This window comes from Camelina sativa, chromosome 11, assembly GCF_000633955.1.
Source record: "Camelina sativa cultivar DH55 chromosome 11, Cs, whole genome shotgun sequence".
Taxonomy (NCBI): Eukaryota; Viridiplantae; Streptophyta; class Magnoliopsida; order Brassicales; family Brassicaceae; genus Camelina; species Camelina sativa.
This window is the reverse complement of record NC_025695.1, coordinates 38,997,494-39,011,865: the sequence shown is the minus strand read 5'-3', so window position 1 is coordinate 39,011,865 and position 14,372 is coordinate 38,997,494. Positions and strand designations below refer to the sequence as shown.

At 34.1% G+C, this 14,372-nt stretch overlaps 2 protein-coding genes across 2 annotated transcripts; both read left to right on the top strand.

Moving 5' to 3' along the window:
* LOC104725549 lies at positions 444–1,669 on the top strand. Its single transcript, XM_010444217.2, has one exon. The coding sequence runs from the start codon at positions 502–504 to the stop codon at positions 1,408–1,410; it is 909 nt and encodes a 302-aa protein (XP_010442519.1). The 5' UTR covers positions 444–501; the 3' UTR covers positions 1,411–1,669.
* On the top strand, positions 4,018–7,206 carry LOC104725548 (the record flags this gene model as incomplete). The annotated part of the gene is made up of 7 exons (XM_010444216.2): positions 4,018–4,800; positions 5,186–5,353; positions 5,543–5,641; positions 5,897–6,016; positions 6,110–6,247; positions 6,345–6,677; positions 6,770–7,206. Coding segments are annotated over 7 exons (1,869 nt in total), but the record flags the coding sequence as incomplete, so codon positions are not given.

Here is a 14,372-nt window from a genome sequence, read left to right as displayed (position 1 = left end):
TGTCACCACCTTACTCTCCACGCGTCATCATCGTCCCCATCCTACATGCTAATAATAGAAACCAAACTTAAAAATAAAAAATAAAATAAAAACGTACAAAAAAAAAAAGAGCAAACAAGGTTACGCCATGTGTCCTGCCATCTTTAAAACCAAAACCCTCGCGTTCAGTTACACGTAACTCCAAAGTCGCAGACTTATGTGTCTAACTTTAATCGCACCGCACCTTAAAGCCCCCCACTCCTCGCTCTCCCATTGGTCCGCCACTCCCCCCTCGTACCGGGAGTCTCATGTCGGACCCAAACATCACGCCACGTCTCTACTCTTTCGTCCAATCACGTCGTTGCGCTGTTCATCGTTTGGTCTCGCACGTGGCAGAGTTTTCTCCGAACGTGTCGAACGTAAAAGTTTCGTTTCTTTATATACCAAACACCAACACGCTTCATCTTTCTCCAACAAAACCAAAACTAAACTGGTTTGATAGAATATATATAAAACAGTACTATGAATTCCCGGGGAGGTTGTTGTATCGCGAGGTACGGTGGTGGTGGTGGTGGATATGATATGTCGAAGGTTGATCGGATTATGCTCCGGTACCGTCCGATTGCACCGAGACCTGATTCCGGTGGATCTCCGTCTTCACCGACGGATAAAAACGGATCGGCGTTAACGAACGTTTCGTCTAAATCACGGCGAGGTAAGAGAAAATATTCAAAGGAGAATAACACTAGCAGTAGCGGTAGCGGATCTGTTAACAGTAACGGTAACAGCAAGAGACGGAGAAACGAAGAGACGAAGAGCGGATCTGGTGGTTTCGGTCGTGAGATCGTGACGCTGCCTCTTCTTTCGGAGGCTCCTGAGAAGAAAGACTTTTCTCCGTCGCAGACTAAGGCGGCACCGGAGTTAGGTGCGGCAGCGTTGCGGCTGAGTTTTAATGACGGAGGTAACTCTATCAGACGTTATCAGACGGAGTTAACGACGGAGACGGTTGTGTACTCGTCGTTGCTGACGGTGGAGGGTGTAACGGAGAGATGGGTGGTGAAGGAGGGAGAGTATGATGAGTTAGGGTGTACGGACGAGGAGAGGAGGATGAAACTAGAGAGAGACACGTGTCCGGGTTTTATATCTGACGGTTCAGGGAGAGTCATTTGGACTAACGGGTCGTACAAGGATTTGGTTGTTGGGAAAGATCAGGAGGAGAAGCAGTGTGGTAGTAAGATGAGTGTGTGGCTTGTGATGAAGGAGAAACCTTCGGTAACGTACCGTACGTTCACATGTAGGATGAGATTGCAGTACACGTGTCGTGATAAGGAGGTGAGTTCGATCACTTCGTTCTGTGATGTTTGGAGGATGAGTGACGGTGGTTTTGCGTGGCGGCTTGATGTTGATGCTGCACTGTGCCTCGGACGGTGAGGGGTTGGAAGAGTTTTTGGCCGTTGGATGTTAGATTGATGACATGAGGATACTAGTACTTAATATGTAGCGACATGCAAGTTTAGAGATCTTTGGAACTTTCAACTTTAGGATTGTACACATTTCGCAGTTTTGTAGCTTTTGACATCTTGATCTTATTTTCTGTTTTGCAGTGTTTCGCTTTTTTTCTTTTTTGGGTTTGTATAAATTCTTGGTTACTCCACTTGGGTACATCTTTTTATTGGCTCCTGCTTAGGCTTATCGGACTAGTACTTATGTGAGTAGTCTATATATGTTTACTCACACAAAATGCAACCGAGAATGGCTGGAGATTCTAAAAAAAAAAGAATAATAATACTTTAATCATACAATAAGCAACGTTGTTTCAATGAAAATTGAACCAATGAAAATTGTCTATAGTCGATAAACAGTAGAGAAATGTTGTTTCAGTAAACAATTCAAGAAACGTTTCTTTTTTTTAGTGGGCCAGTTTTTGAATTTTTGAATTAAAATTTGGCCCTACAAAAACAAAAACATGAACAACCCTAACTACTTCCCACTGGACTTGGTCTAAGAAATAACAATTCCGCCGGACGGGCGGGCCTCTCCTTAGTTATTTAGATAATAGAGATAATAGAGTGAACAGTCTTCAAGACTTGGAACCATTTGTTACATCAAATTGGTATTGGATTGGACCTTTGGAACGAACCACATTTTATAACCGAAGGATATTATTTACCTTTCTATTTAGTGTTTTTTATAATGGGATATTCACTCTTAGATGATTGGCTCCTCTACGTAACCATATTAGCAAACAAAATTGTTAATTCTAAGCCATTAGCGTAACGGTGTGGAAAAATTAAAGACTATTAACAAGACAACTTTGACACTCAATTAATTAATACGTACATGTTGTGGCCTTGTGGGATGTTTACTCCTCAAACGTAACTGCGAATTGTAAAAATTAAACTACTATAAGCGATAAATAAATTTGTTGAGCTAACACTACTCTTTATTTTTGAGCTAAATAGTCTTGCAAAAGAATTGCAACCAACATGAAAAACAGACTTTTCCAAAATGAAAAAAAATGAAATTTTTTTTTATATAAACTAACAAAGAGAAATCACAAAGGGAAAGAAGAGAAGAGGCGGGGATTTGCTTCTCTCTCTTTTCTCTCCCTAAAATCTTTCAAAGAGAGAGAAAGCTTCAATGATTTCGACGGTGGCTTCCGGCATCGACTAGCTTTCGCAGCAGTGTTGGCCGGCTCTTTTTCTGGCATCGGCGGCTTCCATAGCGTCGTTGGCCGGTTTTGACTCCGGCATCGGCGACTTCCATAGCGCCGTTGGCTGGCTTTGTTTTTGATCGATGAAAACCTTTATCTTTCTTCTCTCGCTAGATCCTTCAGAGAGTGAACGGTTTTTATTGTGTTTTTCCTCTCCGGCAACGGCCACCTTCCTTGGTGGCGTTAGCTAGCTTTTGACCAGCACCGTTGAATACCTTATCAAGGGTGGCTGGTTTCTCTCCCGACATGCGTTTGTCTCCATGGCAGCAGTTTTTTAGTTTTCTCTTTTTATGTTGTTTTTTTTTCTGGGTTGGGTAGATCTACTTTTTTGAAGATTGAAAGCTTTTTTATTGAAGAAGAAGATTAAGAATTTTGCATTTGGTGGAGTCTTTTTCTCAGCAAATTAGAACTCGCCTTTTCCTGTGGGTGCAGATCGAGATTCCTCTGTTGTTCGCCGGCGTTTTCGGCCGGATTTGACGTTTTCCGGCGATACTTTCCGATGTCGGTGACCGGAGACCTGTGGACTTCAGCCTCTTCGACTTCGCACGTGTCTTCTCTACGTTTCCTTTGTGCCACGTGTTTTGTGATTCACAGAATCAATCTTCAAGGAAGGGTTTCTACCTTGGGCTTGGGCTTGGGCCTTTATGTTTGGTTTCTTTATTTTGATTTGTGCATTTTACTTGTTTGTTGGGTTTTGGTGGATTGTATTATTATTGGCATGGCCTGTTGCTTTTGGCTTTATATTATAAATAAAAACAGTTGTGAAAAAAAAAAAAAAACAAAGAGAAATCACAAAAGAATCTGTAATTTCTACAATTTCGTTTTCTGATTTGCGTTATTGAAAATGATTAGTGATTAACTACAGTAAAATCATCACTAAAGCTAAGCCGAAGTTGTATGATATAACCCAGAGTGAATCATATATATATAACTAAATTAAACAATATGTTATGATGAAGCTAAAATGACTAAAAAATGTTGACCCATAAAATCGAAAAAATAAAGAATATTATATATCTGTTGGTTCTCTACCTCTAAATTTCTTACCAAACTTTACAAAACCTATTCAAATGTATATGTAAAAATAAAAGTTAAATCGAAAATATATATGGGTTCAAATAAATCGGTAAAGATATCCAAATAAATTTGGTAAGAATTGAGATTTTTTTTTTTTGGTTCCTTTTGTTAATCAGGGATCTTAAGGCAGTAAATGGTCAGTAATTTTGGATTACGCCCAAATATCCCGCATTTAAATTGATATAATTTAAAAAAAAAAAATCGAATTACTATGTTTTATTTAAAAATTGAAAGGATTTAAGTAAACAAATGAATTAATTGGGGGGGACAAATCACATAATGCAATTGATTCCTCAAACAGCTCAACAATTCAAAATGTCGAACCATCCGCTCCTCCTCCTCCTCCTTCTCCAGTAGAGCGGAAGCTGTCTCCTTCAGGTTTCAATTCAACGATGAAGCGAACGACGTCGTCACTAGTCAAATCCTCTGAGAGCGGCGACGACGACTCTTCTTACTCTACACGAAGGTCGTCTGCTTCAAGGAGACACCGGAGCTTGAGCCGTTTCTCTCACCGCATGCTGGATCCTGAAATCGAAGTGACTCCGATGAGAAAGGGGAAGTTTGTGAACACCGTGAGAGGTTCTGGATTCGGTGAAATTAGTCTCGATGATTTAGCCGTTGAGTTTTTTGAATCGTTTTCCGGTGAGAGCGAGATTAGTAGTGGAGAAAGAGGAAGATCTGGTTTAAGAAAGTCCGGCGGAGGAGAGGAGACGAATTCGCAGAGGAGGGGACGGTCTGTTTCTAGGGGTGCTGGTTCTGGTGGTGGTTTACGGAGGTTGGATGCGGATACTGAAAGCTCGAGACGGCGGAGGTCGTTGTCTAGACAGCCGGCGAGTAATCGTGGTGGTTCAGTTAGGGTAGATCCGGTGAGTAGCAATTCGAGCCGGCGAAGGTCGGTTTCTAGACAACCGAGGGAGAGGCAGGTTAACGGCGACAACGGCGGTAGTTCAATTGGGGGAGTTAGTGATAACGCGAATTCGCGGCGGCGACGGTCGCTTTCTGTTGTCCGTCATCGGATTGAGAATTCTGAGGTATAACAATTGACATACTTTGTTGCTTGATGATGATATCTCTTCTTCTTATTCTATAGTTTTCTATGGGCCCTTCTTGTTTGATTGTGATATGATGCAATATCTATTAGGAACTTTTTACCTTTTTAGTTACAAATAGGAAGATATAATTACCAATTTTAGCTGTAATTATGAGATAACTTTGTAGCAACAGGACCATGATTGATTTGGTTTTAAGGTGGGGTTTTTCATTTCTTACCCTTTCTGATTTTGATATCTTCAATTTAATTAAACATATTTTATGAGTCCTAGAAATAGTTGCAAAGAGAATGGCTTGATTGTTCTTGAATCAGTAGGAGCAGCGTATAAGAATTTTAACTTTGAGATTTGTTTGTTACATTTGCAGAGTGATGTAGATCAAGCTCAGTATTTAAGCAGTTCAAGGGATGTGAAGAGCTACATGGGTGGAAAGAGTCAAAACAGTGGGTCTCAGAAATCTGCTGCTTCAGATAATAGACAAGGTCTTAGGAGGTCTTGTAGCCAAAATCCAATCAAATACCATGATGGCTACTCTGTAAGTCTAACTATACTTTGGTCTTTTGAAATTTAGAAATTCTATCTTTATTATTGGGATGAATGCTTCTTTATAGAGGCTAATTTTTTGTGTATGGTACATGTATATATCTGGTCTAACTTCATATGCTGAACATATTATATGCTTTTTCGTTAGTAACGAGGATAAATTTGTTTGGATGGTGTGCAGAGCCATTCCTCTGCAGTCACAGATGATGAAGGAAAAGATTCCAGGTCAAGCAAGCATGGAACTGAGAGGATAATTCGAACAGTATATGCCCAAAATAAGGTTTGTGGGGGTGTTCACCCAACACTATATATATATTTTTCATTCTCTGCTTGAAACCAATCCAGTTCTCTAAAAGGGCTGATCTTTCTGGATGTTGCTTAAAACTGAGAGAATATGACTGAATATGAATTTAGAATGACTTATCACTAATTAGAGAAGATGAAATTGAACATTATCCTACTACTGTTAATTGATGTACTGCCTACTTCCCTTAGAAACATGCATTTCCTATCTTAATGAACAATGTTTATACAGGCAACACCAAAGAAAAGATCATCTTTGGGGAACTCTGATTATGGTTCCCAGCAGAAACCCCATGAGGATCACCGTACAATTTCCACATTTAAGAAAGGTTATGCAACAAAACTGCAAGAGGTACAACTTCTTTGTGCATATGTTTGGTAGTTTATTCAATTAAGGAATTGGTGATCAAACATAGAATGTTTCATCTTCCCTTTGAATTCGCAGTCTGAGGAGCGAAAACGGGATTTGCTGGCTGAGATTATGCTGGAGGAGCAGCGTGGTAGAGAGCTTTCTATGAACTTGAATGAATTACTCACAGAAAATAGTTCTGAAGCTGAGGAAAAGCCGTTGCGGACGCGAAAGGTGAGTATTACAACCCTCACAACAGCATATGTTTCCTCTTCAGAATTGTTCTTTTCATAAAAAGATTAAAAATCCATCCTATTTTTTTTTCTTACAGAGGAGCAAGGATCGGAGCAGGAGGACGTCCATGTGTTTGACAGATGAAGCAGAGCAATTCATCGACGAATTCATATCAAACATAGAAGACACAGACTTTTCATCACTGGAGGATGAGAGGAGCGAAAGTAGTTCAAGTTTTGGGATGATAAAATCACAAAGCTCTCAAAGTGCCACTGTTTTGAAGAGTGTCGCTGTTGAAATGGATGGTGTTATGCTTCCTTGGTTGCAATGGGAAGCTCCAGACGACACTTCTGCAGCATTGACATGCCTAAATAAGTCGCCACACACACCAAACACAAAAAGTCTCGTCTGGGAGTCGGATCCAACTCAGGTAATACCTTACCGTACCACTAACGTGTCTAAAACTATCGCCGGTTAGAGATTCTGGTTTGTATATTCTCTGACATGATTATGTGCTAATAGGATGCATCAAGTGGGCAAGGGACGAGCATTGGTACCATAAGTAGCAGAGGAAGCTGGAGCCCATATTACTCATCCACGAAGCCTGTGAATCCCATAAGAAGACTAAAGATCGATGTAGCTGAGTATCTGAAACGACCTAACAGCTCCGATATTCTAAATGAGGCGTGGAAGCTAAGGCACAGAATCAGTTCGGGAAGCCTTGTGCTATGTAGCCGCTCATTGATCTAAGGCTTTGTGACCCCAAAAGCAGTTGTAGGTTTTTATTTTCTTAATCGTCCTTTGGACCACAACTGAGTCAAAAACATGTCTCTGTACAGTTAACTTTATGGTGTCTTTATTCAGTCAGGTCTGAGTCGTCCGACTAGTTAAGCAACGGCAAGTAGGCACAGATTTATTACAATATTTTATTTTGAATCACAATTTCTATTTCCTAATCATATCCCTTGTCTGATTCTAATTAGTTCAATTATAACAAAAATAGTTGATCGATTCTATTTTAGTTTAAGAAAAAAAAAAACTATAACTTCAATATCATTGGCTCACAACTGCAAAAAAATTCAGATATGTAGAGAAGGTGGCGACCCTGGCGGGTTAAGTCTTAGACACTCAGCCTCGCATACTTTTATGTTCTTTGAACAATACTTATACTTCCCTCTGCAGCAATGACAATACTATTTTGCTTGCCTCAAGATCCTCCTCCACGTTTTCACCTACAAAAAAATAGTAATCATTTTTAAAAAAAAATTAATGGTAAATCTGTTTATGTTTAACGATAGTCTATGTGTATACATAACATACATTGATGAAGAACAAAAAAGAAAACGAGGATGATGCAAAAGATAGTCAAATATGATGATGACATCGTAGTGTGATTCTTCTCTCAAAGGAATAAGGAATGTTGTGTTAACATTGTTTGATTTGATAAGGCATGACTATATATATTTAGTTTGTAAATTGATCATATCTCGTATTAGTATTGTCTCACAAAAAGCTGTTAAATTTGTTTGGATATCAATTAGCCAAAAGTAGAGTAAATTTAAGGATGTATCCTACTAATAAAGAAAACAAAATGACAAAACGAAATTTTGATATACATTTTTATTTTTTTTTATTAGACCTTCTGCATGTGTCATTTTAATAAATGTAAATTATGTAATAAATCTTTTACTTTGAAATAACAATTTACTATATTTGTTAACATACAACATACATTATATTTTACACTATATATCTTTATATAGCATTTTACTTAACAAAATACTGTTAATTTAGATATTAGATAGTTGTATAGAGACTTGGAACATTGTTCTTGAAAGCTGATTAGTATACTATGTAATAATAGTATACTTGAAAGATGTATGTTTAAAATGGATGCGTTTGGTTCTAGCATGTGAACCTGAATTGACCACTCATGGCTCGGTGCCATGATTCTAGCATGTTAACCTGAATTGACCACTCATACTTCTCCTTACTTAATTCACAAATTAAAATCTCAAGGAATTAGGGAGATAGCTCACTAGATTTGAACGAATATTTTGTCAAAATATGGTGTCCGACAAAAGTAATTTTTTTGTCTAATGAGTTTACAGATGAGATCAAAGTGACTTTGGTTGGTGTGGTTCGTTAATCAATTGTTTTAAGTACGGGGCTAATTGAAATTACAACAATGTGAAGTTAAATGGAGGAACAATCTATTCCAATTCAAACGCATTTATTATATAATCTCCTATATATTAAAAGAGAAACATGTTGTAGAAAAAGCTGATGTGTCTTCGCCATAGAGCTCCGTAGTCAATTTATTATTCACCCTTAGTATTTCATAAAATTACATAAACTGCCACCGCTATATATATATATTTTGTCAACTACCACTGATATTCAATTTATTTATATACACAATATTTTATTCCTATAAATTGGTAAATATTATTCAAAAATTCATAAAATTATCCCCTACATATTTTCGAAATTAAATTAATTATTTTTGTATTGTAATATAATAATATAACTATATTATAAGATGTGAAAATTTTATATTTAAAATCATATTTTCAAAAATATAAATAATTTTATAAAGCTCTAATGTTGAAAGAATCGAAGATCATTCAATATATAGGGGATTTACATTAAATTATCATTAGTATAACTAAGGAATATTTCATTCAATAATTGAAGGAAATCTATACTATTAATTGGAGAATACACTTAAGGGTTAAAAAAAAATCATATCAAATATCCATGCTGCCAAAATGACCCGATTTACATATTAAAAAGATGATTAAATAACATATTTATTATATTTTAGGGAATCATTCAAATTAGTTCCATAATAATCATGTTATGAGAATTTTGTGTGGGTATATTCATGTATGGCAAAATACGGGACGAGAATTTGAGAACAAGAATTCAAGCAGAACATATCCGGACATACTATTTACTCATGTGAATTATGAGGAATGGGTTTTTTTTCAGGTACAAAAAGAAACTAAACGTTGCAATCAGACATATTAGACGGGTTTGATCGCTTGACAATTATATTTCGGTCATCTGGAAATTCTATGATATGCAATGGGATGGGTATGGACAAGTAGGCATGAACACATGTAAGATTACGGTTTATTAACTATCGGTTATGGTTAAATTCAAAACAAGACGAGTATCTCATATAGAGAAAAAGACGAGTATCTCAGTAGTAACAACATTTAGTGATTTCATATATTTAACAAGACGGTTTCAGTTAAATTCAATTTTAATATATTTAGCGTGATGTATACAGAACAAGACGAGTATCTCATTCCAAAATATATACATCTAGGTTAAATACGTGAAATAAATGAAACTGAAACCAAATCCAAATTTGATTTAACACCCTTAAACAAACAGTTGGAAATGTTTGGATTACATTTAGAATAATATACATGTAATATCACTTTTCTAAATTATATCTTAATTTTTTCTTATACTCCCTCCGTTTCAAAATATAGGATGTTTTAGCTAAAACACGCATATTATAAAAAGGGGAAATTGGAAATAAAGGATAAATATTTGAGTTATTGTCCATTTATGCATTCTATAACTATATGTTAACTATTCCTAAATTACCCTTTGCAATTGATTTAGCCAATTTTGTTTTGAAAAAATTATACATTCTGTAAGAAAATTGATGAAAAAGACATTAAAGTCCTTATAATGTCAAAAATATGTCGTTTTGTTGCCGTTTTTAATGGATAAAATATGATCTATAAAGTTTAGAATACACATTCTAAATTTAGAATGTGTATTCTATACATTGTACATGTTCTACGATATTTAGATAAAGTTTTCTACACACTTTACATTTTCTACGAAATTTAGAATTTATTTATGTTTTACGGATATTAGAATACTAATTTCTACGAAATTTAGAATACATATTCTATAGTTTTCTCTTTATCTATAAACATTAGAATATGTTTTCTAACATTTACTCATGTTCTAAAATGGTTAGAAAGCATTTTCTTTTAATTTTCTATATATTCTACAAAAAATAGAAAACAAATTCTATGTAACTTAATATTATATAACAGTTATAAAAGAAGAATATAAAACAAATAGATTGAAGAATAATGTAAAAAAATATTTGATATAAACTTATTAAGAGGATAGAACAATTATATGAAAACTCATGTTTTGTAAGCAAGAGAATCGAAAAAATTGTTTTATTTTTTCCAAACTATAATATTGTAGTATACTCTATAACATGTCATAAACATAACCAAATTTTTTTAAGATTTCCAATTCTAAAAAAAAATCATTTTGAAAGTCTTATAGATTGTTAAAATACGACAATTGAAGTCACTAAATCATGTATATAAGTGAATTTATCTATTGTGTTTGTAATTTTTGGTCAATAATTTTTTTTTTCTAAATATTAAAACTTCAGTTCCAAAACTAAAAAATTTAGAACAGACAAACACTAATCTTATGGTTTAGATTTTTTTTTTCAATTCATATATTTCAAGAATTTTAGCAATTACAAAATACTTTTATAAATTAATATCTTTTGAACAAAAAAAAAGATAAATTAATATTACTATAAATTAAAAAATACCATGATCCCAACATTATTAATTTATAGAGGTTTTACTAAAATGTGTATTTTTTTTTGCCCTATATATTTTCCAAAATGTTTTTCAAAATAAGTGAATTTTTTTATTTAAAATTTTATAGTTGCTCAAGATTTTTTAAAATATGAGGATATAATAGGGTTTAAATGATATTAAAGCATATATGACCAAACATAAATATAGAATGCATAGATGGACAATAATTCAATTATTTATCCTTTATTTCCAAATTTCCCTTATAAAAATAACTACTTTTAAAAAGTTTAATCAATCATAAATAAGACTGCATATTATAAAATATGAATTCAATCTAAAATTTGCATAGAAAATTGAAAATATCATATATTTTGAAAAAAACTACTTCTCTAAACATCCTATATTATGAAACGGAGAGAGTATATATCATTTATGCAAATATGAGTAGATGTTTACATGAAAATTTTCTATTTTTTTTAAAAAATTATGCAAAAATAACCCTACACATACGTGCGGGTCCAAATCTAGTTCGTATTAGAGCCCACAAGAAAAGACAAACCCAAACCCAATGAAATGTTATGTAACTAGGGTTCTTAGCAAGATGAAATTTATATATATAGTCATGTAATGTGAACTTTGAGTGTTGTCATTCTTCATCCTGATAAATTATTAATCAGAATCTATTAATTTTTGGTGACAATCTAAAGTTCTTTCCCTGTCCTTTTACATTCTTGCACCATAAAGCTTTGCATAAACTATACAATTTTAAGAGCGTAATTTTTCTTGCTTTAGAAATGCTTTCAATTTTTTTTTTGGTCAACAAATGCTTTCAGTTTTATCATGACGAATTATGGAAAATATAAATGCACTTTGGAAACAAAATTCAATGTGATGGTTATATATGGTTATATATAACAAAATTCTTTTAAGTTTCTTTACATTCACCACGGGTTTTCTAAAACTTGAGGTATTTTTATAGATGGTTATATAAAACAAAATTCAATGTGATGCTGAAGATCTCGTGGCTCTTGTGAACTCAACGGCGGACCCAAGTAGAAGCTGGGGGGGTCAACTGACCTGGGTTAAATCTTAAAATGCATTGTTTTGCATGTACATTAATGAAGTTTTAGTAGCTCAGTTGGTTTTTTTCAATGTGCTGACACCTCCAAACCCAAGTTCAATACTCCCTTTCTACACCAATAATCTCTTTTTCCTATTTTAAATATTGAACTGTGTAAAAAGGTAAAATTTTCCCCTGGGTCCGCCAGTGATTGCACTTGGGAGTTCTGGATTCTAGTATCTGTTAGAGAAAATATTTTGAAAGTAACTTCATAACCCATTTAGGCCTTTAGGGTGGTGAACGAGCGAAAAAAAATTGACAATCTAGAACTAGATCTAAAGATATGTAAACTCGCATAGCCTTTTGATCAATTTCCACATGAAGTTGAGAGCGCTACTTCCAGTGTAGCCGTGTAGGAGGTCGTAGCCTCGTAGGCTTATCGATGGAAATTCGTATACTTTTTTGGTAAAAGGATGAAATCGTATGTTGTGAAGTCCTTTGCTTTCAAAATTTACAATGAACTACAAAATAAAACCACCAATTTGTGATAGGATAAGACGATAGAAAAAAAAAAGCCCTATCAAAGTCATCTTCATCTTGGATAGTGACAAAGATGAAACTTGAAGATTCAGAGTTTCACGTGATATATAAGAAGAAGTCATGTGATAAGGAGGAAATTAACGTTCAATTAATGAAACATATGCAAAACAAGTTATCTTTTCTGGTTGATAAAAAAAAAAAAGAAAAAACAAACAAGTTATCTTTTCTATGTGCAAAAGGATCTAGAGATTTTGGTTTTGCTTAACAATGGATTTTTAGAAATATTATTATATTTAACATTGTAGTTTATTCAAACTTTAAGAAGTTTTACCAACTTTGTGATCATCAATAAAAAAAATAGGTTTCCCACATTGAACACTATTACATTTTATTGCCACATACTTCCAACAAAAAAAGGCTTTTAAGCTTGACCAAAAAGAAAAGGCTTTTGAAACATACAAAAATGAAATTGTTAGGAACCGGTATCAAGAAAGCTATTAGACACAATACATGCGTAAGTAGTTACACACATTAATTTCTGAAATATTAATACTCAGATATGAATACAACTAAAGACTCAATTTTTATTTTTATTAATAGCACATAAATTTTGGTTACTTATGAATGTTGTTATTAACGGTGATGATCGATCACAAGTCACAACATAACTTATGACATTATTTTCGCACAATTAATTGTGTTCATTTTTTAATAGAGTGAATTTAGAATCTTAGTAAATTAAGACAACTCAAATTAATAAATACTATCAAATGAAGAGTATAAATTTGTATTTTCGGGTATACACTCGTATTAAATAAATGTAAAAAAAAAAAGCCTTCTCTATCTCCATCTTCTGCGTGTCTATACAACTTTTTTTTTACCTTTTTGTGCATAAAGCGAGACCAAAGAGAAAATACGTCAAAGAAGACAGAGCGAGAAACTTTTTTTCACTTTATCTGCATCCCTCGCAGATCAGCTTATTCCTCACTTAAGTCAGAAAAACAAAAATGTCACAAAATACACTAGTAGTATTCGTCCCTCTAAATTAGTGTCGGCTAAATCTACAAATGCTATTTCACAAAATACTTCTTCTAGTTTCTGTAACGAGCTTTCTTTAAAAAAAGTTTTGTTAATATCCAATTAAATGATTAATGGTTTTTGCTTCATACCAAGCTGTTAAGGGTATTTCTCTTATTTTAATGTTTGTAACACCCCACTGCGTTAATTTTGATGTTTTCCTTTATCTTTTTCACCCTCTTTTGATGTTTTAATTCTAAATATCAAATTTGTGGTTTCCATCTAACGCAAATGAATCATAATTGCCTGTCATATCTAGTGTCTACATATTCAGAGGAGTTTCATAATAATATAATACAAGATCTGCCAATTCAATTGAAAGTCAATTTTCAATTTTGAGAACTATATATATGTAGAACATTGCAAGTTTGTTTTTCTTATATTAAAAGGTTAGAACATTGCAAGTTAATTATCAGTGCATATAACTGGACATTACTTTTCAAAAGTTCGTAGGAAAAGATTTGGTATTGTGCACTATCCATGTTATATATATATTTATATATATATATATTTCATGTGGATCAACTGTCTCCTTTCTCTTCTTCTTTTTGTCTCTCCCTCTCCTCTCTTTGACCCTTTTTGGACGTGAGATCTTAATTTGTTTGCTTAATATTTTGTTTTTTTGGTTAAATGACTGTAAATTTTATTCAACTTTAAAAAAATTTGTCTGCGTTATAGGCAACTTGTAACCAAAGCCAATGAAACACTAGAATACCACAACAATTCGAAAAAGAAAGAAAGCAGAACTTAGTTTTATAGTACATGTGTTTATTGTTTTTGAAACATAAGGGTTCGTCTCTCTCTCTCTCTCTCTCTCTCTCTCTCTCTCTCTCTCTCTCTCTCT